We start from the raw sequence: 21,395 nt of genomic DNA on the forward strand, positions 1-21,395 counted from the left end.
AACAAATTCCAAAGTAATAATTTGCTATTTGAAGTAAACCTAGAGTTAATTGTCACCCACACTGGACAAGAAGTAGATTTTCCTTACTCTTCATTTCATCTGGGGTATGTAAGTAGGTGCATAATTAAATGGTTGCCCATTGAAAGTGTCGTTCATTAAGTCATATCGGGATATAAAGAACATATTTGGTCCCACATGGGACTATCAGTGTAGATGACAATTTCTCTCCTATATCTGCTCATCCTTAAAAGAGAAATATGTTGGAACCATTTACAGGTGGTCCCTTTTAAACTTACATGTATTAGAAGTGAGAAGTGTACGTGTATATCTGTATGTGCAAGCACATGCAACAGAGACTCACCATGGCACATTCTGCAGAAAAAAAAAATGAGATTTATGTAGAGACTAATAAAAAATAGTTCTGGCAGTGGAGAAGTCCTGAGTGATGTAGCTTAATATTTGTCACCTATGTGGTAAAGTCACAAGTAGAGTATCTAAGACAGTCATATCTAAAAGCCAGAAGAAGGAAAAAAAACCTCTCCATTAGTTCATATTACATGGGCTTTCTGCCTGGACGCTAAAGTCATGACAGCTTGCATTGCGGCAGGGTGGAGAGTATGGCTTCCTGACCAAGGCCACCAAATTTTTAATGAACAGCACTTGATTACTTGATTGCTCCCATTGTAGGAAAAGGTTGTTTGGAGGTGAACAAGATTCTGTGCACAGAGGTATTCCAGCCTTTTTCACTCCCAAAACCAGATGAGCTGTCTCCAGTAGGATTACTCACAGCCAGGGAAGGTCTTCCTGAGAAACAGGCACAGTAGTAGCTCCAAGAACTGAGACTGGTGCGTCCTTAAATCAGCAGGCAGGACTCACAGCCAATAGTCACTGAGACCCTGTGAACAGTTTGACTGCACTGTCTCATCACATCTCTTGCATGATAAAGTCTCTCAGATAATAGAAGGCTTGCTGTTGCAAGATTTTGCATTTCTAGACAGGATTGCAGGGCTGCTGGGAATGTTTGACTGGTTTGGCTTTCAAATCCAAGCCTTATCCCTCTAAATCCTGTGTCAACTTTTCTAGGACATCCCCTTTATAAAGAATGGATTTGGGGTAAAATCAGTCTCGCTGCAGTCTCAAGGGCATAAGTCTCAAGTCACTTTGGGCTTATCAGGACCAGAAATTCAAATATGGGATCTTTCTAGAGCAGGGATCAAAATTGAGTGAGAAAGTTGAGTTCTGGTATCAGAGATTGTCATAAGAGCTAAAGGCTTCCAGAAATGTCAAATTCCTGACACTGACTGTGGGTCAGAACTTTCCATTAAGCTCCTCATCTGGAAGCAAATGTGCCTGAGATGACATCTGAAAGATCAGATGACAGACACCAGAAAGCAATGCTTGTTTACATATTCAGAGCTTAAAATAAGAAATTTTTAATCATGTTTATGTCTAAAAAAAGGTTTCTAAAAGGTTTTTTGTGAAGAGAAAGAACTGTTTGCTTTTACAAAGTAGTAAGCAGACTTTTCTCTGGTATTCATAGCCTATTTGGGAAGTACTTTCCAGCATCTGTGGGCAAAGCTGTTTAAAAACAGTTCTCTACAAAAATAAAGCTGTAAGGCTATGAATTATTTTTTGTCTTGGCAGACCAAAATTATTTTTCACAGTATTTCAGAAGCCTCTGACATTCTCAAAAATTCATTAGTTTGACTGTTTGGGGAGGAGTTTTCTTTCTGTCTTTAATCTTCTACTGATACAGAGATTTGCTTTTGTTTATATCAATACAGGGCTATTTTTTATCACTTCATGTTTAGATGCTTGCTCTCTTATTGACATTTCAACTAGGTGCTTTGAACAAAAAGTAAGGGATTTTGTTGTTTTAAAAAGAACAGCTTTGGTGTTAAATTGGATTCCAGACAGTGGGATTTATAATCTAATTCTTACAAGAGATTCAGAGCTTGATATCAAGAGCTGGAGCACTTCATTGTCCACATGTAGCACATTGTAAAATCAGAAGTTCTAATTTTTTTTTAACTCTATTTTTTCCTATCTCAAACTGTTAAAATACATTTTTCTTCTTGCTGTTGATTAGCAAAAATTTCCTCTCCCTCTGCTGTCAAAGTCATACATATTTGATAGCTTTATCCTTTTCTCCTTAATATTTCAAGTAATTCAGCTAGACTATCTTCATCAGTGGGGTAAGCGGAGCTGTAACACCTACTTAAGGGAGGGGAGCCATCTGGTTTCCTTGCAACTTGGAGCCTGCTGGCAAATATTAGGTTGTACCAATTTAGAGCATGATGAAGTGGGAAATAATGGACATTTCTGAAGAATCTGAAATAGGATCAGCTGTTATCGGCAAAAATTGGCAGGTGCAGTGCAGTATGCTGGCTGTAAGCATGGTCTCAAGTTGGAGAGTGCAGCTGGGAAAATGACTTGCTAATTGAATGGTTGCAGGACTCCCAGCAGCTCTGAAAGTGGTGGAGCATCATTAATTGGAGGCTCTTGGTTGACTTAGTGGAAGCTGTCACAGAAAGAAGGATCCTGCAAGTTGAGGTTTACTTTCTAGATATTAGTCTGGTTTTTGCCTGTTACACTGAATGAGTCCTCGTGATGTCAGAAGTGCTTTCAAACTCAAGGAGGACTGGACCAAGGCTAGCAACATCTATTCTTTCATTTACAGCACGGTGACAGTGGCTGGGAGTTCTAAAAGCTACGCAATTACACATTTGTTTAACTGCATCTTTCTGTTGTTCTCTTTCCCCTCCCTCTCTTTTTCCCTTCTATTTTCACTTGTGTTAGGTTTCAAAATTGGCTTGGAGCAGAAATTCTTTTTTTTTTTAGAGCCTTGGAAGACCTTGTCCTCAACTGTTTCTTGGATGCTGCTATAATTCATAAAAGTAGTTATAGAAAAAAAAATGGCCTGGTTTTAGTCCAGAATAGTATTACATACCCCTCTGGTTTATGTGGGTCTCAGAATAGCAGTGAATGCAAAAGCACGTGTGCATTAGCTGTGGCTCCCTTTTTCATATGTTGTTTTTATTCATTAAATGCAAACATATTGTGGTGCATCCTAGTTTAATATAAAGGTCTGTTGGCAAAATGAGGCATTTTCCATCAGCTGTTAACACCCCTCGAGGGAAGATATATTGGCAATGAGTGCTGTGCAGAAAGCACTGCTGACTTCAGAGCGCACTTCATGTGTCATTAGTGACGGTAGCATCCCTGTGTGCATAGAATCTCTCCAGCTGTGTAGAGTGTAGCTTTCCTGGATGAGTTATGAAGGCTGGGAGGTAAGAGCCTTCAGGGACAGGGTTGTGCCACCCAGCATGCCTCTGGCCTGCACAGACATGAGGTTATCTGTGAGCGTGAACTGGATGAGGAACAGCAGGCTGAAAGCTGGCCTGAGCCTCCCAGTGCAGTGTTCATGGGCTGTAGGTCAAGTGTTAAACCCTTCAAGAGAACTGATGAGACCACTTCTTCAAGCTGAAACCCCAGCAAATCTTCCAGTGGCCATCAAGCTCTTCCAGAGTTTAGGTGATACAGCTAGGGAAAATTCCTTCAGTTTGCATCTGCATTTGGATAACCTGTGTTAGGTGGGAGGCAGGGAGATGAAACTGGGAAGATTTAGAAGCTGTACCCCTGATCAAAACCATATGTGGCAAATGTCAAGCACAGCCCTGTGATGGAACAGAATAGCAAAACATCGATGAAGAGGCCCCTGCCTTCTTCCCCTTCTTCCTCTGACTCAGCAGCCTGGGACAAGCTATTTTGGGGAATGCTGTGTTTTTAAATCTTGTAGCTTAATATGGACCAATTTATGGTGCCTGGTTCTAGCTTAATTCTTCTGGATGCTTACCTTGCTTCTGTTGATCTTCCTGGCATTAACATGTGGATGGAAGTAATTCACCTGGCCTCATAAATCAAATAAATTCATAGAATCATAGAATCATTTAGGTTGGGAAAGACCTCTGAGGTATCCAGTCCAACTGTTAATTCAGCACTGCCAAACTTACCCCTAAACCATGGCCTTGAAGTGCCATGTCTTTTAAGACTTGGAAATACCTCCAGGGACAGTGATTCCACCACTTTCCTGGGCAGCCTGTTCCAGTGCTTGACAACCCTTTTAGTGAAAAAAATTTCCTAATATCCCATTCTAAACCTCCCCTGGCACAACATGCGGCCGTTTCCTCTCGTCCTGTCAGTTATTACCTGGGAGAAGAGGCCAACCCTCACCATGCTACAGCCTCCTTTCAGGTGGTGGTAGAGAGATAAGATCGCCCTAGGCCTCCTTCTCTGCAGTGGAGGGAAGCTTGTCACTCTGTAGAACTCCTTTTTACCTTTCCCTTTTCGTCCCCACACAGCTGAATGAGTCTGCCAAGCAGCTCATGGAGATGGACAAGACGTGCTCGGCTGCCGCCTCCGGCTGTGACGTGCCGCTGGCAACGGAGACGGTGGCGGTGGCAGCGGCGGCGGCAGCAGTGGGTCTGGCACCCTGCTCCACGCTGGCCGGCGCGGGCGCTGCCCCAGCGGCCCAGCGCCAGGTGGAAGGCAAGAAGAACGCCAAGAAGCGCCACTCCTTCACCGCCCTCAGCATGACACACAAGTCCTCCCAGGCGGCCAGCAACCGGCACTCCATGGAGATCAGTGCCCCTGTGCTCATCAGCTCCAGCGACCCACGGGCAGCTGCCAGGATCGGGGACCTGACCCACCTCTCCTCCAGTGCCCCAGCCCAGGTAAGGTGGGGTGCAGGGGGGGTTTGGGCATCCTTAACAGGTGGCACAACCTTGTGTCACCTCTCCCAAAATGGCTTACCCTCGCATGAAGCAGTCACATGGCGCAGTCGTCCTGGTGTGACAGTACTTGGCATCTGCCATTCCTATCCTTGCATTAATCAGTGGGCAGGCGTGAGAAACCAGAGGATAAGGCCAAATTGGATTCACAATACTGCAACACTTTAAAAAACAGAAAGTAATCCTACAATTTGTTAGAAGTAATGCAACCATTGCACCGGTTTCTGCTGTAGAAAGGAGTAATTTTGAGTGATCCCATTACCCTGAACGGATCTGTTACTCTGCAGGGTAGCAATGTCAATATGAAATTAACACGCTGGGGATAAAAAAAGATTTTTGGAATAATTATTTCTGTACAGATCTCTGGAGGAGGAGCAAATGTGCTGTACTTTGACAAGTGTTGTACCCAGCAAGTAGCTGCTGTTCAGAAAAACCCAAGGAGTTTTTAAACCATCACTCATGCTGAGAGTGCAGCCCTCTCCATCCTTCCCCTCTCAAAGGAGTATGAAGAGGAACATCCTCCCAGACATCCCCACAGGTCCCAAAAGGAGGCTGCTTCTGGGACCCTGCAGAAAGACGAGCCAAACTCACCAGGAGTGCACTGAAACCCTTTGCAATTGCCCACTTCTATGGATACTGTTTCTATGGATAAGGAAATCCAACTGGCAGTTTTCAGTTTGAAGGTGTAGAAGAGAAAGGAGAATAGTCACAGTCCCAAAGCTCTTCTGCCTCAGCCTTCCTGCCCAGTCATCTACACAGTGTAGATGTGTGCAGATTAGACACACAGGTGGTTTATAGACGAGTTCCTCATAGTCTGTGCTGTCTGTTAGTGCCAAGATAACCTCAGCATGACAGGATCTTCCCACACTTTATGTCTCTGATGAAAGAAGCCCTTGCTCTTTTCCTCTCCCTGGACATGCCTTCTGGCTCCTCATATCCATGTCCCCATACAGGGACAAACTTGCCAACCCTGTGGTGGCCCAGAGCAAGAAGCAATGCATGTTACAGCCACTGCTCATACTGGCATGCATGTAGATGGGGGGGCAGAGGGACCAGCAGCAGACATTAGAGGCTGCTTTGGCCAGAAATGCCTGTTTATGTCCATCTGTAGTGCTGGTGAGTCTCCCCTGTGAGTCTAGTGTGGGGTCACTCCTGACAGCTGTGCCCCACTGTGACCCATGATATGAGCCCCAGGCGCCGGCAGCACAGGTTTGCAGGGACACTGGGGGAGGCAGGGTGCCTGCCTGCACACCCCGTGCAATGCAGGGCCAGCCAAAACTGTACTGAGAGGACACTGCCACAGTGGAGAGGCACTCCCTGCTCCTGCCTCAGCTGCTCACCTTCCCTCACTGCCCATCCACATGTGGGAGCCAGAGAGGCAGCTCAGTCCAGCTGTAATAGCACTCATTTTCTTCCACGTGCCTTTTCCAGGAAGGTGTAAGGTCTTCCCCCTCTTTCAGCTCCCACCAGGAGGGTGAAGGTGAGGATATGGCCCCCACACAAAGCAGCATGGGTGCCAAGATGTACTGGGACATCTGTGAAGCAGCACAAGCAATATACATGAGGGAGGGTCCCAAACTTGTCAAGTAAATGACACCCAGGTTTTTGGCACTGGGAGTGACACATTTGGACTTTCCACAGACGTGATAGACAGTGGCTTTTCTGTTCCTGTGCTAGTCAAGAGAAACACAGCACACACCCTTTTTTGTTAGAGTCATGTTGAAGACTCATTCTGAGCTAGTAAACCACAAAAATCATACCATGAAACAAGAGGTGCCTTGATTATTCTCCCCTGTTTTAGCAGAACAACTGGTATGTGAAACATCACTCATTTCTCAATTTTGTCATTTGCACACAAGTGGTAGGGGACAAAAAGGGTCTGATGTTCCCAGTGACAAGTTATGATTGTCAAAATCCAGCCCACAGGAAGCTTGGTTGTGTCTTTTGCAGCAGATGAGAAGACATGTATTTGGTGCCATGGTCAAAAGCTCATCTAAGGCTGGGGTGAAATGAAGTCCATGGCGAGAACAGGTTTGGGGAGTGGTTCTGCCTCAGGGCATAGAGCCAGTTTGCAGACAAGGCAGCTGAGCACACACCTCCATCACTGCTGGTCAAAAGTGTGTTGGCCAAAATCCAGGAGGGGAAGCAGAGTCTTGGCAGCTCAGATCAACCTTAGTGAAAAGAGGCTTCCATCTGTCAAAAAGTGTTGTTGCACTCTGTCACCCCAAGTGTGGCATCCACATATATTAATGCATATCTCTGGTTTTGGGAACCTTGCTTTCTAATTTAGGGGATTTAAACATTTTCCTGTGAAAACTTTGCAACGAATGTGGATCTGTAGGAGGGAAAAAAGTGGGGCTGAAGTTTTCGCTACGTTCTCTTGACTGTCAGAACAGCCTTTAGAAAAATGCTTGTAAGATTAGCAATAAAATCTCAAGAGCTACAAACATGAATTCACCTGCTTTTAAGCCTTCTTAGTTAGGTCTACAAAAAATACAGAATCTGGCTCTTACCAAATGTACATTACAATTGTGCAGTTATATTTATATAACTATTAATCCCATAATAATAGGGGTTACATTTTAATTAAAAATGTCAGAAAATCAGTCTCTTCTCTGCCATCTGCTAAGACCTGACATGGCTCTGAAACAATTCATGATGCTTCAGCCTTAGACAGAATATCAGTTCAGCACTTTTCTTTTATTCACATGGCTGAACGCCAGCCAGAGTAGCATAAACAATGGGCCCCATGAGCTCTTACATCAAGGCATTCAGGGCAGTGAGAATCTTCCCTTCAGATTTTTTGCTCTAAAATGCATTTGGCTTTCTAAGGTAAATGCTCTGTATGTCTTGTTCAAGGTTTGACATATTGACAAATCTGCAAACTGATTCTACTGCTGCTTCAGAGGTGCTCAGGGGCATTGCAGAGAGCATGGGCACGTTGTAGGAAGGCTGTGCATGTAGCTGCCAAACTTACCAGTGAGCTCTGCTGCAGGAAGATGTCTCACCTTTTCTTTCCTCACTTGAAGAGGAACCTCTCTGTCCTGCCTGGCATTGTCACAGCCCTTGTGTGGTTCTCTCCGTAACCATCTCAGGCCCTTGCTGGTTTGCAACAGCAAATTCAGCCAAAGCTTATTTCTTATAAGGGAAACAACAAATTTACAGTTTAATTATCTAGCAAATTTATGCCTTTTTAACTAGAACATAAATTTGGGTTATTGTGTCATTCTATCCCATCCTTGAAATTTCCAGGCATTTTTTCATTGCTTATTTAGTAGATCTCTTCATAAAAACAAATAAAGGATTTTTTTCAGTTTAGTAGGTATGAGTTTCTCTGGAACATATCAGGATTGTATTTAGCTTGCAGAGATTCTACACCTTGAAAAAGTTCAACAGTTTTCTTATAGCCTGTCCTTTGAACAAGCAGAATTCAATTACAGGAGCTCTTGAATGGCATCCAGTCCCCTACCTCAAGGCAACCAGCTGGTGCCCAGCAAAACAGTCTCCTCAAAACAAGCATCAGTTTTCCCTGTAGACCTGAGGCACCTACATCTGGAGCACCTGCTTTCTCTCTGCTGACATGAGAAGAAACAGAGACATCTAGGGCTTATTGACTAAGTTACTGCAGGAACTTAAATTTTAGGTGCAAATTTTACGTGTCTCAGTAAATGTAGCATATATTCCACCCCTTAGAAGTTATTTAGTGTGTAGTGCTTTATTCTTGTGACTTTTGTCAATTCTTGTGAATTGAAACCAGACTTCCACACTGAACTGATATGTTTTTTGTTTTTATGAGTCGTTAGACTGTTATAAGCCTCCAGGAGGGCACAGATTTCTACATATTGTGCAGACATGCAGACCAGACTATGAAATCACATGTTTTGAAAGCAGTTCTGCATATCATTAATTTAATAATCAAAGACTGCTGGCCTTCCAATGTGTTCATTGTTCTTTAAGCAGAACCAACTCAGCTGTTTTCCAAAAGCCAACATGAACGATGGTCTTAAAAAACATCTTCACTGACTACAAATTTTGGGATGCTTGAAAGGTAGAAGAATCAACATGAAGTCACCTCAGCTGGATAAAATGGTGACTGGAATTCTGCAACAGACAGGAAATAAAGCATTTAATTTAAAAGAGGCAATGCTGGAATCCTAATTTTGCCAGCAACTAAATTTGCTTGTATGCTTTCTGCTGCATGCTCATTAAATCTAAGATCTCCATCTGAAAGGTAGGAGTGTCTGTTCATCATGCAGAATGTCCTATCATAATGGCAAAATGGATTTTTATTGAAGATGTAAGTAGTGCTGCAGGCCTGTGGTAGAACTGAAGCTGAATTAGGTTACGGGTGCAGAGGAGCGGTTCGTAACTGAGACTCCTTGGGGAGTGGGGAGGGTCCCCCTGGAAAGTAATCATGCCTAGGCCTCAGATGGCTTGTCTTGCTTCCATTTTCACCCCTTATGAATTATTCGTCCCTGCTAGTTGAAAAGGTCATGGGTCAGTACTGCTCCAAATCCCCTGGATTTTGACAGAAAAAGCATCTCATGAATAATGAAGCATGGCTTTGTGCACACCAGGGTAACAGCTGAGTGAGGAAGAAAGGATCCTCCTCACAGAAGGAACTTTGTGTGTTTTGAACAACTCATCACCATGCACAAGAAGTCAATTTGTATCTGCAAGTATTAGTACAAGCCCCCTAACCAGAGGACACATGTTCAGGAAAAACTGAGTACAATGTCTTGCATGCTCCCAATCCCAAAGAGTGACACTATTTGAAATGAAAAATGTTCCTTGAAGTGTCTTGCTATATAAATCATTTGGAAGTGTGTCCTTATCAGTTATTTAGAAGTGCTGAATTTTAGCTGAGAAAATGTAATAGCAGAACTCTGGTTGAGTCTTGGCTGATAACCTAAATGTGCTGACCATGAGAGGCATACAGATTATACCTAAAATCCAGAGACTAAAAATGAACCTTGAATTTTCAAGTGCACAACAAGCTCCGAGAAAATAAGTCAAATTCAGGTATTTTTCAGCTTTGGCTGGAAGTGCAAATTCTGTCCAACCTGCTATGTTGCTGACTGTGAATGACAACTGACTGGATACAAGAGTGACACATGTGAAACCAAGGGCAGCTATTTCAGGAGGTGGCACCAGTCAAAAGGGCAAAAGAGAAGAAATATTAGTCTAGCCTGTCTTTCTGTAATTTAGATCAAAATATGTCACAAAAAATGCCTAAAAGCTTTTGCTAAGGTCTAACGTAAACTAATAAGGTCTAACAAATTAATTATTTGTCTTTGTACATTTCCAGTTCTATTCATAGTTATTTGAAATTGATTCCAGACATCCAGACATTCTAGATATGTTTATCTTGTCGAGGGGAGGTGCAGTTGTAGGTGGGAAGGAGTTAACTTCTTCCCACTAAGAAAGTTTTAGTCAGGAATGTAAACAGGTTGGGTTTTTTTTTTCTACCAGCAGGTCTCCGAATACACTCTGTGCATATTGGGATATATTACATTATTTGTCAAAACTGTTGCAAATGAGGCTCATGAGCTGACTCAGTCTATGGACTGATTACATAAGATACCAGGAATCCAGGTCAAAGCACAATTGTCTTTAGGGAACTACCAGGTTAGAGACAGTGTCTTCTCTTTTTCCTATAATATGCCTTATCACAAATATATTTTGAAAGATTTCACAAGGGCCACACAAAACTTTTTTTTTTTTTTACAGGAACTAGGAAGAGAAAGTTGTGCTTTATTGTGCTTTATTCAACTGTGCATGAAATCCCATTGCCCATGAAAGAAAAACAATATTTTTTTTCAGATGCTCCTCAGGGTAGTAACCTGAAAACATTTTGCTACTGAAATAATTTTTGCACACAGCTAATCTTGAGGCCTTACAGTACCTGCCAGTCAATTACTGGTTTGGAAGTCTCAAGAGCAAGTGAGACACTGACATATTTACTGTATGGGTAAATACCATAAAATCCTGTTCATCTGGCACATGCTAAGTGTACATGTATGACATTTGAGCAGAAATTACTAATTTTCCTCTTTTTTTTTACTTGGAAGGTTTGTTTGTTTGTTTACCACTATTTTATCCCTGGAGGGTACTTCCTCCAGGAGGCATTGCACAGGATCCTGATGAGTTTGTGGTACAGTTATCAAAAGGACAGTTATGAGTGTGGGATTAAATTAACATCTTTTACAGGTCAAGTTTTCACTTGAAGCCTTCATGTGCCTCTGTATTTGATTTTTCACGTTCTTTGATCCCAGAACTGGAAGAAACTATTTACTACAAACATATTTAAAACTTTGTGGAGGAGAGCTATACCCTGAGTATAGTCTGAGAGAAACAAGCATGAATAAAATATAATTCTCATGATGCTCATCCACATGATGCTTAATTAGTCCTTATCTGGGGGAGTTGAGAAGCTGCAAGCCAAAATAATCAGTGCTTTTATGGATGGTAATGTCAGATGAATCTTCAGAAGAAAATTACAAAAATATTTGGTTTTTTTTTCTTCTAACTTTCAGGCATCGTTAGATTCCAGGATAGAGGGAATGGGAGCTCAGGAAATTAATTTACTTGACTTCTCCAGCTCTCTGCATAGCTCTATGAGCTACTGAGGGAAGACATAGTCGAGAGGTTTTGGTCTATTACAAACCAAAAATAAGCAGGGCCAACCTGGTCCTAGAACAAGCTGGCATAATACTCTGCCTCACCTTCATCCACAGCCACAGATATTTGCAGGTTGTAAAATCATATAAATTTAGCTCTAGTTTTTGCAGGAAGGAACTGGGTATTTATGCAGCTATTTATGCAGCTGCAGCTGTTATCCTGCACATTTGTTTGTTTTTCACACACACCGTTATGGAAAAAAAAAAATTCTTCCTCTAGAATTGATAAGTCCATTTCAGCCTCCACTTCGATAATTAGCATTTGATGAGGCTACTTGATCTTGCATGTAACACTTTTCATCAATACTTGGTGTCACTACCATGCATTAAGTGCTAATACATTATTTCTAGGAACATTAGGGTTTAGAATGATTGCCACAGTCATTGTTTTATGGAGTCAGCAAATTAGAGAAACGAGTCACAGGAATCTTAAAGAGCATTAGGCTGTTTTTATGATATTTCTAGAGGATGGTATGTCAACTTATGTGAGTTGAATGGGTGTTTTTCTCTTATTTTAAAGTAATATTAAAGAGAAATTTAAAGTAAGCTGTAAATATGCATTCAAGACATTAAAAGAATTCTTCCTGAGAATTAATGAATGTGATAAGTGCCCTGTGGTGAGAGAGTGCTGGATTTTCTTTGAAGTCAAAACGGAGTATTCTGGTTGGTGATTTTCTAGATGATAAGAACATTCCTCTGATAGCAACAATTATTTTTCAGTGAAGGCTACTGCAACTTGCGATATCATTGGACACTGTTCCTAGTTTTATCACTGTCTTCTTGACTTCTATTTTGCTCGAAGACTGAGTCTCTTGCTTTTGCAAGGCACTTCACTAATCCCTACAGGCACCATGTCTTTTCAAATTAAATGACAAATGTGGCCTTAAAGTACTGGTGAAAATCTAAAGTAAATCTGCAAGGAAAAGAAAAATATAATTTATGCTGGAAGTCCAAACTAGTAATTCTTATGCTTCCATAAAGGTGTGGATGGGAAAAGAGAAAGGGAGTGAATTTGAGAAGATGTTTCAGCCCAGATGAGTAGTTGTTACCTTTAATTTCCTGGTGTCTCTGGCCTTGTCAGTAATATTTGGGGGGAGTTGTGTTTCAGTGGTCATAGGGAAGCTGTTGTGTTTATGGGGAAAAAAAGAGGCAAAAAGTCATTTTAATATTACTCTCCAGTCCGTGAGTATGTAATCACCTAGTATACCAGAGTAGCTGGGGATATAAACAGAGGGCACAGCACGAGCTGGGAGTGAAATACTGTCATGCAGCACTGTCATGCCCGTGTGTATAGTCTGGGAGTTTTACTCAAGATTTAGCCTTGCACAGCACAGGTGGTGCTGCTGTGCTACCAATGGTCACAAAGAAGCAGCAATTAGTGCAGAAGGATCTGGAGGTGGCTTTCAGCATGCCTTTGTCCAGCTGCTTTTCTCTGCTGGCTGGCTCCTGGGTCTGTAGTGTCCAGAGGAAAAGAGCTGGTGCTGTTGAGCTGAAACAGTGGTAAGTGGTGCTTGGAGGATGCCAGATTGAAGTGGGAGCATGAAGAAGTTGGATTTGGCTGTTCAGTGGCCTAAGTAAATGGGATCAGAGTTGGCAGTGTCTGAAAATTTGCAGGTTCAGAAAACTGCATGCCACCATTAGAGTAAATGGCCTCCTAATCAAGAGGTGTGCACATGTAATCACCCAGGAGGTCACGTCTGGAAATTCAATGGCCAAATGTTTAAAGGCATTAGAGGCTCATAAGGATAGCAAGAAGCACCAAATGGTATTTTCAGAGGGGACTCCTATTATTTAAATTGCAGTAAAATCTGTGGGAATCAAGCAGTGAAGTACTTAATGCCACCCTGAGAAAACTATGCAAGGTGCCTGTTTTTATCAGTGAGTGCCGACGTGCCTCTTAAAATCCTGGCTGTCAGAGACATCTCCTACCTGTAAGGCTTTAGCAATGCTGACTAGCAGAGACTGAAGAAGGATTAAGACATAAATGCTGCAGTGTTGTAGCCTTCCCTGTGTAATGCCTGTGCATGGCTCTATTCGTGTGTCTCACGGCACACAAGGAAGATTGATCACATAGGGACATGCCATCAGAAAGCAAGGATGTGGCACGCAGACTTCCTAAAAGGTATCAAAGCAGAGAACAAGAAAATCAGAGCATTGTCTTGGATTCCCATTCCCCTGAGCAGATGAAGAGGAAAGGAGGACATGTTTAGTGCCTTGTTCCTTAGATCACAGTAGCAAAAGTACAACCTGGCTCCAGGGCTACATAAAGAAGGAAAATGAACTAAGTTGTGCTACCAGCTGTGATGGAGAAAGGCCTGCTGTGTTCTTCAGGAGGAAGTATTACTGGTAAGTGGAGAGATGCAAATAAAATTGTGTGAAGAGTAGAAAGGTAAACTTCCAACACAGGTAATCAGAAGTGTAAAGAAATAGGTTATTCTTTTGTGAAAACCAGTCTCTTCAAAATCTTTTTGCAAATACTATCTTGCAAAATAATCTAGCAATATTGTATTTTATAATATGAGCTAATTAGTGATACATACAGGAGACAATAGGACCTTGAAAGAGTCAACTTAGAAAGCCTTCACCAACTGTGTCAGGGACTGTAGTTTAAGTGCAAAGCTGGTGAACATTTAGGTGCATAGTAGCAATCAAGCAGCCACCAAGAGAATACAGCAAGGAGCACAGAGACACATGAAGCTGCAGAGCAGAATACTTCTGTGACAGTAAACATCAAGATGTGAACAGAGGAGCTGAATTCAATGTATGGAAGGCCAGCAGGTCCTGTGGAGTAAAACCTGATGATGAAAATCAGGGTCATAGACAAAGTACTGAAAAGTACACAGTCATGTCAAAGCCTGTAGGGAGGGTGCTAAAGGAAAACCAGAGCACAGTCAGGAAGCAGACACTGATTTAGAATTTGGATGTATAGGATACTAGGCTGTACAAAGTGGCAAAAATGAATGGTTTGTAGGTGCCAAGCTGGAACCAGATGCAATAATATTAGAGTAACCAGATACAGGCAAGAAACTGAGTATCAGGTAGATAGATAAATGCAGAACATTTATCAGTGGAGACATCTTTGGGATTATTAAGGGGAGAAAGCAAAATTGTCATCCAGGAACAGTGAATGGCAGTTACATGATTTCTTAATCCCTTGGACTATATGTTAGTACAAGCATAACAGAAAGCACTTGAGATCATGCTTTCAGTAATATAGAAGACACAGAGGGCCCCATTGTCAGTGCAAATAGGCAAATAGATGATGCTTTGACTGCTGGTCTGCTCTCTTGGCTTAAACTCATCCCTGCAGAGTCAGTCAGGCTCAGCCCAGGGTGCCTGCAGTGGCCACTTCAGGCTGGGTAGTTGCACCTCTGCAAACTGACTTTACTGCAGTGTGCAGAGGGAGGATCATAGAAGTTAAAGAAGGGTTAGCATGTGTCTAACAAGAAAGATGAAGCATTGGTCAGCTCCCAGAGCTGGATATCATTGCTACTAGTGGAATGAGTCCTGATTGGAGTGCTGGCACTGAGGACTACAGGCTTCAGGAGTAGGCAGGACAGGTGAGTGGGAGGTGTGGCACTGTGAGAGGTTTGATTACACAGCTCTTAGAGTTAGTGATGATGTGGTGAAGAGCCTCTGGGTGAAGACTAGGGGGAAGGAAAACAAAGCAGGTATTGCAGAGGGTTTCAGCCCTACTGATTGCCCAGTCGGGATGTAAGCACCTGTGAATTATTCTATAGGCAATTAGGAGAACTCTCTGGATCAGTAGCCCTTGCCCTTATAGAAGATTTCAACTTCCCAGACATCAACTGGAAATATCATACTTCTGTGACAAGTCTTGGAAATTCTTGAGGCTTATAGGAGAAAACTGCTTGTCATACTTAGTGAGCCAGCTAGGAAAGAGGCCCTCCTGGACTTGCTATTTGTGAATAGAGAAGCAGTCATGAGGAGTGTGACAGTAGGTGGCTGTCTTGGCTACATGAAATGGCTGAGTTTAGAATTTTCACTGTAAAGACAAAAAAGGATGGCAGAGTTGTTTCCCTGGACTTAATGAGAGCAAACTTTATTCTATTCAGGGCATTACTTAGCAGAGTGCCCTAGGAATCTGCTTTTAAGGACTTCAAAGCCCACATGTGCTGGTCAGTCTTTAGAATTCACCTTTCAGAAGCACAGGAGCAGAAAACTTCACCATGCTGTGAGTCAAGCAAGCAGAGCAGAAGACCAGCTTGTTTGAACAGGGAACTCCTTGTGTTGGTCAGGAGGAATAAGAAACTGTATGACCTCTGGAAGCAAGGTTAGACTTCTCAGGAACCTGAATACAGAGCTGTGGTTCATTTACACGAGGAGAAGACTTGAAAGACCAAAGCTGAATTAGAGTTGAAACTGGCCAGTGTTGTTTCAAATAACAAGAAGGACTCTTTTTTCAGATGAGGTCTAAAGAAAATACTGGGCTGATACTTGGTGAAGGTGGTGAATACTTGGTAATACTTGGTCAATCTGACGAACAGGAATAAAGAAAAAGCAGATGCATTCCATGCAATTTTTGTCTCAGTCTTAAGTAGACCTTCAGCTTCCCAGTCCCCTGAATTGGAGGACCACAAATGTGGGAACAGTGACTTTCTAGCTGTGGACACTGGAATTGTAAGGGACCAGCTGTATCAGCTGAATGTTCACAAGTCCATGGGGCCTCATGGGATTCATCCAAGTCTTCTGAGGCAGCCAGTGAATGTTATGGTAGGACCCCTCTCAATCATCTGTCAAAGATCCTGGAGGTTTAGGGAGGTCCTGCTGACTGGAAGCGTGACAGTGTTACTCTAGTCTACAAAAAAAGGTGTGAGGGAGGACCCAGGAAATTACAGATCTGTTAATTTAACCTCAGATCTGTTAATTTTCCTTGATGGAAAAATTATGGAGATAATTATACTGGGTACTAATGAAAGCCATTTGAAGAATGATACAGTCATAAGGTACAGTCAATATGGGTTCACAAAAGGGAAGTCCCATTTAACTGGTTTGATATCCTTCTATAATAAGGTCATCTGCCTAGTGGATGAAGGGAAGGCAGAGGACACAGTTTTTCAGGATTTTAGTAGGCTTTTGATACTTTATCTCAGCATCTTTCTGGACAGGTTGTTCAGCCATGAAATGAGTGGACTTGTGATGCACTGGGTGAAGAACTGGCCAAAGGCCAGATCTCGAAGGATTGCAGTGAATGGGGCTACAGCTGGTTGTTGACAGGTCGCCAGTGGTGTTCTTTGGGGTTCAGTTTTAGGGCCAGTTCTGTCATCTCTCTCTCTAGATATATACACACATATATATGTATCTCAATGATCAGGATGCAGGAATTGAATGCACCACCAGCAAGTTTGCTGATGATACCAAAGGGGGAGGTGCTTTTGATTCTCTTGAGGGACAAGATGCCTTGCAGAGCGATGTAGATATTGGGGCATCAGGCAATGATTAATGGGAGGAAATTATCTGACAATATGCTGCATTCTGATCCCCCTAGGATGAGGTAATGCCAGGCACAAGTACAGATTAGGAGAGGAGTGGCTGAAGAGCAGCCCTGCAGAAAGGGATCTGGGGGTGCTGGTGGACAGCAGGCTCAGTGTGAGACACCAGAGGGCAAACCCCGTCCTGGGGTGCATCAAACAGAGCATCAGCAGTCACTCAAACTTATCCCACTGTGCTCAGTGTTGGTGTGGCCTCACCTGGAGCACCGTGGGCAGTTCTGGGCCTGCCATGGAAGGTGGATGTGAAGGCCCTTGAATGCATCCAGAGGAGGACAACAAGTCTTATGAAAGGACTGCAAGGAATGTCCTAAGAGGAGCAGCTGAAGACACTGTGCTTGTCTAGTTTGGAGATAAGGAGGCTGAGGGGTGACTCCATTGCTCTCCGCTATTTCCTGAGGAGGGGAAATGGAGAGGGAGATGCTGAACTCTTCTCCCTAGTGTCCACTGACAGGATGCATGGGAGTGGTCCTGTGGGGAATGCCCCACAGAACATTAAGACTGGATATCAGGAAGCATTTCTTTACTGAGAGGGTGATTGAACTCTGGAATAGGCTTCCTAGGAAAGTGGTTGATGCCCCAAACCTGTCAGTGTTTAAGAGGCATTTGGACAATGTCCTTAATTGGTCCACCTTGAAGTGGTCAGGCAGTTAGATTAGATATTTGTGGCAGGTCACTTTCAATATAAATATTCTATTCTACTCTATTCCATTTTGTCGTATTCTATCCTTTCCTTCTGTGATCTTCTCTGCCTTTACAGTTGTACCCTGAGGCTGTTCATCCAGGTCTTTTTTTTTTTTATGACGTAATATCTACACTTTTTTTCCTAGCAAGGAAGGGTGGGGACTAATGCATTTTCTGTTTTCCTAGAGACAGTTTCTCTAGTCCAGAGCAGGCATACAGTGGTAGAATGACATGAAGAAGTTTGAACTAGTTGATTTCTCACTTACCTCTTGGACGAGGCAGCTGCCAGGTGTCTCAGCCCAACATCTTCTGCAATCCCCAACCCCAGCTCAACCCAGTTACCCAGCTCAACATAACAAATGAGGGATCATTCTCCAGCTATCTCTAAATTTCTTAGTGGGCTGGTGTGTGTTTTCTGTAAGTTGATACTATCTCACTGACGTGACAGCCAATATTAATAAACCTTAGTCACAAAGCTGGAAAGAATGCTTTTTACACAGAGGACCAAGAGCTGCCTGGATCCTTCTTTGTTTGAGCAAGCAGCCAGAAAGTTAGATGAAATAATGAGAAAAAGGAGATGTACTTGTCAATACAATTTCATGATTGAGTGTAGATGTTGGTGAGAGATGAGACATCTTGCTGCTTTTTGCCAAAAGCTATGGAATCACAGTGCAGTGTTTCCATGTTTTGCTGCACGATTTCCTGATGATACTGTGTTCATACACAGCAAAGCAATATAGCTCAGCAATGCACTGTCAAGATAGAACACTTATAATTATGTGGCTTCTTTGGAATGAGGTAACCTTGAAATCCAGTAATGAAGTAGCAACGTGTGTCTTGGTTTCACTCTGTGTCTTGGTTTAATTCAGTGTAATTTTTAAGTGCAAAAATTGTCCCTATGTTTGTGTTCCAAAAATCAGTATTTGCTGTTTGTTAGATAGAATTTTGAAACAGAAAAGCTGTAGTGGAGGCCTGTGAGCTGCTCAGAATCTTTGCTGTGTATAACACACCCTGCCTGAACCTGCAACTTGTGGGTATTGGTTCCTACTTTGTAGAGCCATTCTGTATATGGACGTGCATACAGCATATGGTTAGAGTTACTAAAAGAACTTTTTCCTCAAATAAACCACTACAAGTCCCATCAGCCCAGCTCTGCCCTGTCTGCAATGAAAATCTGTTGCTACAGGCCTTGGCATTAGTTCAGGAGATATTTCCAGTCAGGATTCATTTTTGACATAGATGAATGAGGACTTTGGTGAGACAACTCAAAAAGAGTTTGCCCTACATAATTTGGCTGAGCATTAGGCTTTGAGAAATGAATGATTACATTTAGAATTGCCTTTCACATTAATAGCTGGAGAAGATCTGTCCAGCTGTCTATATGAGTGGAGATTTATCTTCTGGGGTAAAAGTGAACTACTTTTTCCATTCAGAGAAAGTTTGAGGTTGGGTAGTCACCTTTTTTTGAAGGACAAGAATATTCCTGATGATAAAAAGAGCAAATAGAAATGAGACTGCATTTTAGAAATTGAATAATATCTTCTTCTCCAGAGATTCATAACCATTAACCAAGAGTACCAATTTAAAAATAAGTTTTTGAGGGGGAAAAAAGTTATTTTTATCAGAGAAGGTACTATTGCAGAGATGCACATGCTGAGCTGACTTTACAAAGCAGTTAAGTAGTTTTACATTGTAAAACTTTAAAGATGTGCATACAACATACAACTAAAATTTCTCTGACAGGTATATGGAAATTCTGCTAATCCTTTGTGTCAGAAATGTGTTTTTGGAATGTCTAAGGCTAGAACATGCCTTTTTTAATGTAATATCATGAAGTTAGAAAATTCAGGAATTTTTAAAATGTGTGGCTTATTCTTCTATGCATTCATCCCACAGCAATTTAGGAAATGATGGGTTTCATCTTAAATCCTTTTGTGTTCTTCTTTGTGTATTTTCAGGATTCCTCTTTGATTGGAACAGCCACAGTGGCTGGTCCCAGGACAAGTGCAATAATTGGAGATCAGGGAACACCACCGAAGGTCCAACTCCCCCTCAATATGTAAGCAGCTCATTTCAGTCACTGTGTGCTCTTTGTTTCCAATTGTGTGTGTGCATGCGTGTGTGTGCTTGAAACGTGAATGCCAAAATCTCAGCTTAGGTGCATTCTGAGAAGAGAGAGATTGCAATTTCAAACATGAGGCAGCCCCTGCTGGAATTGTAAAATTAATAGAGAAGGGCAAGACTTCCCCCTTTCTGTGTGAGAGCCCTTTTAGACTTTATTTATTATAGCTGTATGGATCACTGTGAAGGAAACTGAGTACCTCTGAGCTAGAGAAAATCATCTTTCATTTAAAGCTCTTAAAAAGATTTAGTCCCATGCAATCAAACACCTAATAATAGTGATGATTAACCAGAAAAAAATGGCCTAGTTGCACTTTTTTGGTGCCATCAACAATGAATGAACAAAGGCAATGAATGAACTTCACATCTTTGGCATATGGTCTTGTTGAATAGTGCGTAGAATAACAGAAGGTTCACAGAAAAAAAAGAGTAGACTTCATTATAGCAAGTCTCTTCTAGCTTGGGTGGTTTATCTGATGCTTGTCTAATTAACTACTGAATCCTTTCCTCTCAAAGATATTCCTTGTAAAAGCAGGATAACTATACAAATACACACATACACATGCATATCCAGAATTTTGGGGTTTATGATGTGGCTAAAACAAGGTGTGAAGCCACAAAATCCTAAAAATAATAGAGGAGATCTTCTTTAAGAACAATAGGGGGGTTGGATCAGAACCAAACAAATTTCTTCTTAGCTACTTATTTGAGATCTTTATACCTGAGGGACGCCCCACAGAGAGGTCTCATCATCGTCCTGTGGTCACCCTGCGTGGCCTGTGTGGCACATAGTGTGGCACTTGTTTACTTCAAGCTTTGCCCTGACTAGGAGGTGGTAACTGGCAAGATTTGAAGTACCTAGTTGCTGAATCAGGACATTTTCCAGCTCTCTGGCAATGTCCCTGACTCCATGTCTCAGCAAGCCTTCCCTTCTCCCTCCCATGCTTCTCCTGTCATCTCTCTTGTGAAGCAGCCCTGTAATCCGGTCTGTCATTCTGCATTTGTGAGCCAAGTTCCAGTCAAAGAGGATGCATTATTTGAAAGCTGTAGCAATAGTGGGGAGGTGCAACTCTAGACAAAGCCCTGGGGCTTCAGTGTTACAAGCAGAGTCACAGGCAGCTACCCAAGGCCAAGAACACTTCACACTTAGACCTTTTTTCAAGGAACTTCTAATAAATATTTTGGGTTCTTCTAAATCCCACTCCCAACCCTTAGCCTCAACTGTTTCACATAGCCCAGAATAATCTGATACTATATTTTGCAAGATTTCAGATTGTTGTTTTAACACTTTCTTCTAGGCTGTACAGAGTTAGCTGGTGAAGTTTCACACCTAAAATCTAGAGAACAGTGAAATGTGTCCAAATCCAAAGACTTTGGCTTAAGGCAAAATCATCTTAAGCAAATGGGACCACTAGACCTGATTTCCTGCCAGAGGAAAAACCCAGAAACAAATTCTGGGGAGGGAAGCTGCCTGCAATCAAATTGTTTTTAGCCATGGATGAGAGCAGGCATCCCCCCAGCTCTCCTACAGCCACCCCCGTGCCAGGAATGGAGTTTATGTCTACCCACAGGGTGGACTGCAGACCCAGGCTGGGCCTGTCACTGGGTTT

The 21,395-nt window shown here is 42.4% G+C and overlaps 1 protein-coding gene across 1 annotated transcript in view; it reads left to right on the plus strand.

Moving 5' to 3' along the window:
- The window catches only part of SH3RF3 (SH3 domain containing ring finger 3), a 246,203-nt gene that overhangs the window by 179,397 nt on the left and 45,411 nt on the right, over positions 1-21,395 (plus strand). Inside the window, exons 4-5 of the mRNA XM_063392696.1 lie at positions 4,362-4,733; positions 19,623-19,723. Of these exons, the coding sequence (XP_063248766.1) occupies positions 4,362-4,733; positions 19,623-19,723 (473 nt within the window). The remainder of the gene's footprint in view (positions 1-4,361; positions 4,734-19,622; positions 19,724-21,395) is intronic.

The sequence above is a fragment of the Prinia subflava genome, chromosome 3, assembly GCF_021018805.1.
Source record: "Prinia subflava isolate CZ2003 ecotype Zambia chromosome 3, Cam_Psub_1.2, whole genome shotgun sequence".
In the NCBI taxonomy this organism is placed as follows: Eukaryota; Metazoa; Chordata; class Aves; order Passeriformes; family Cisticolidae; genus Prinia; species Prinia subflava.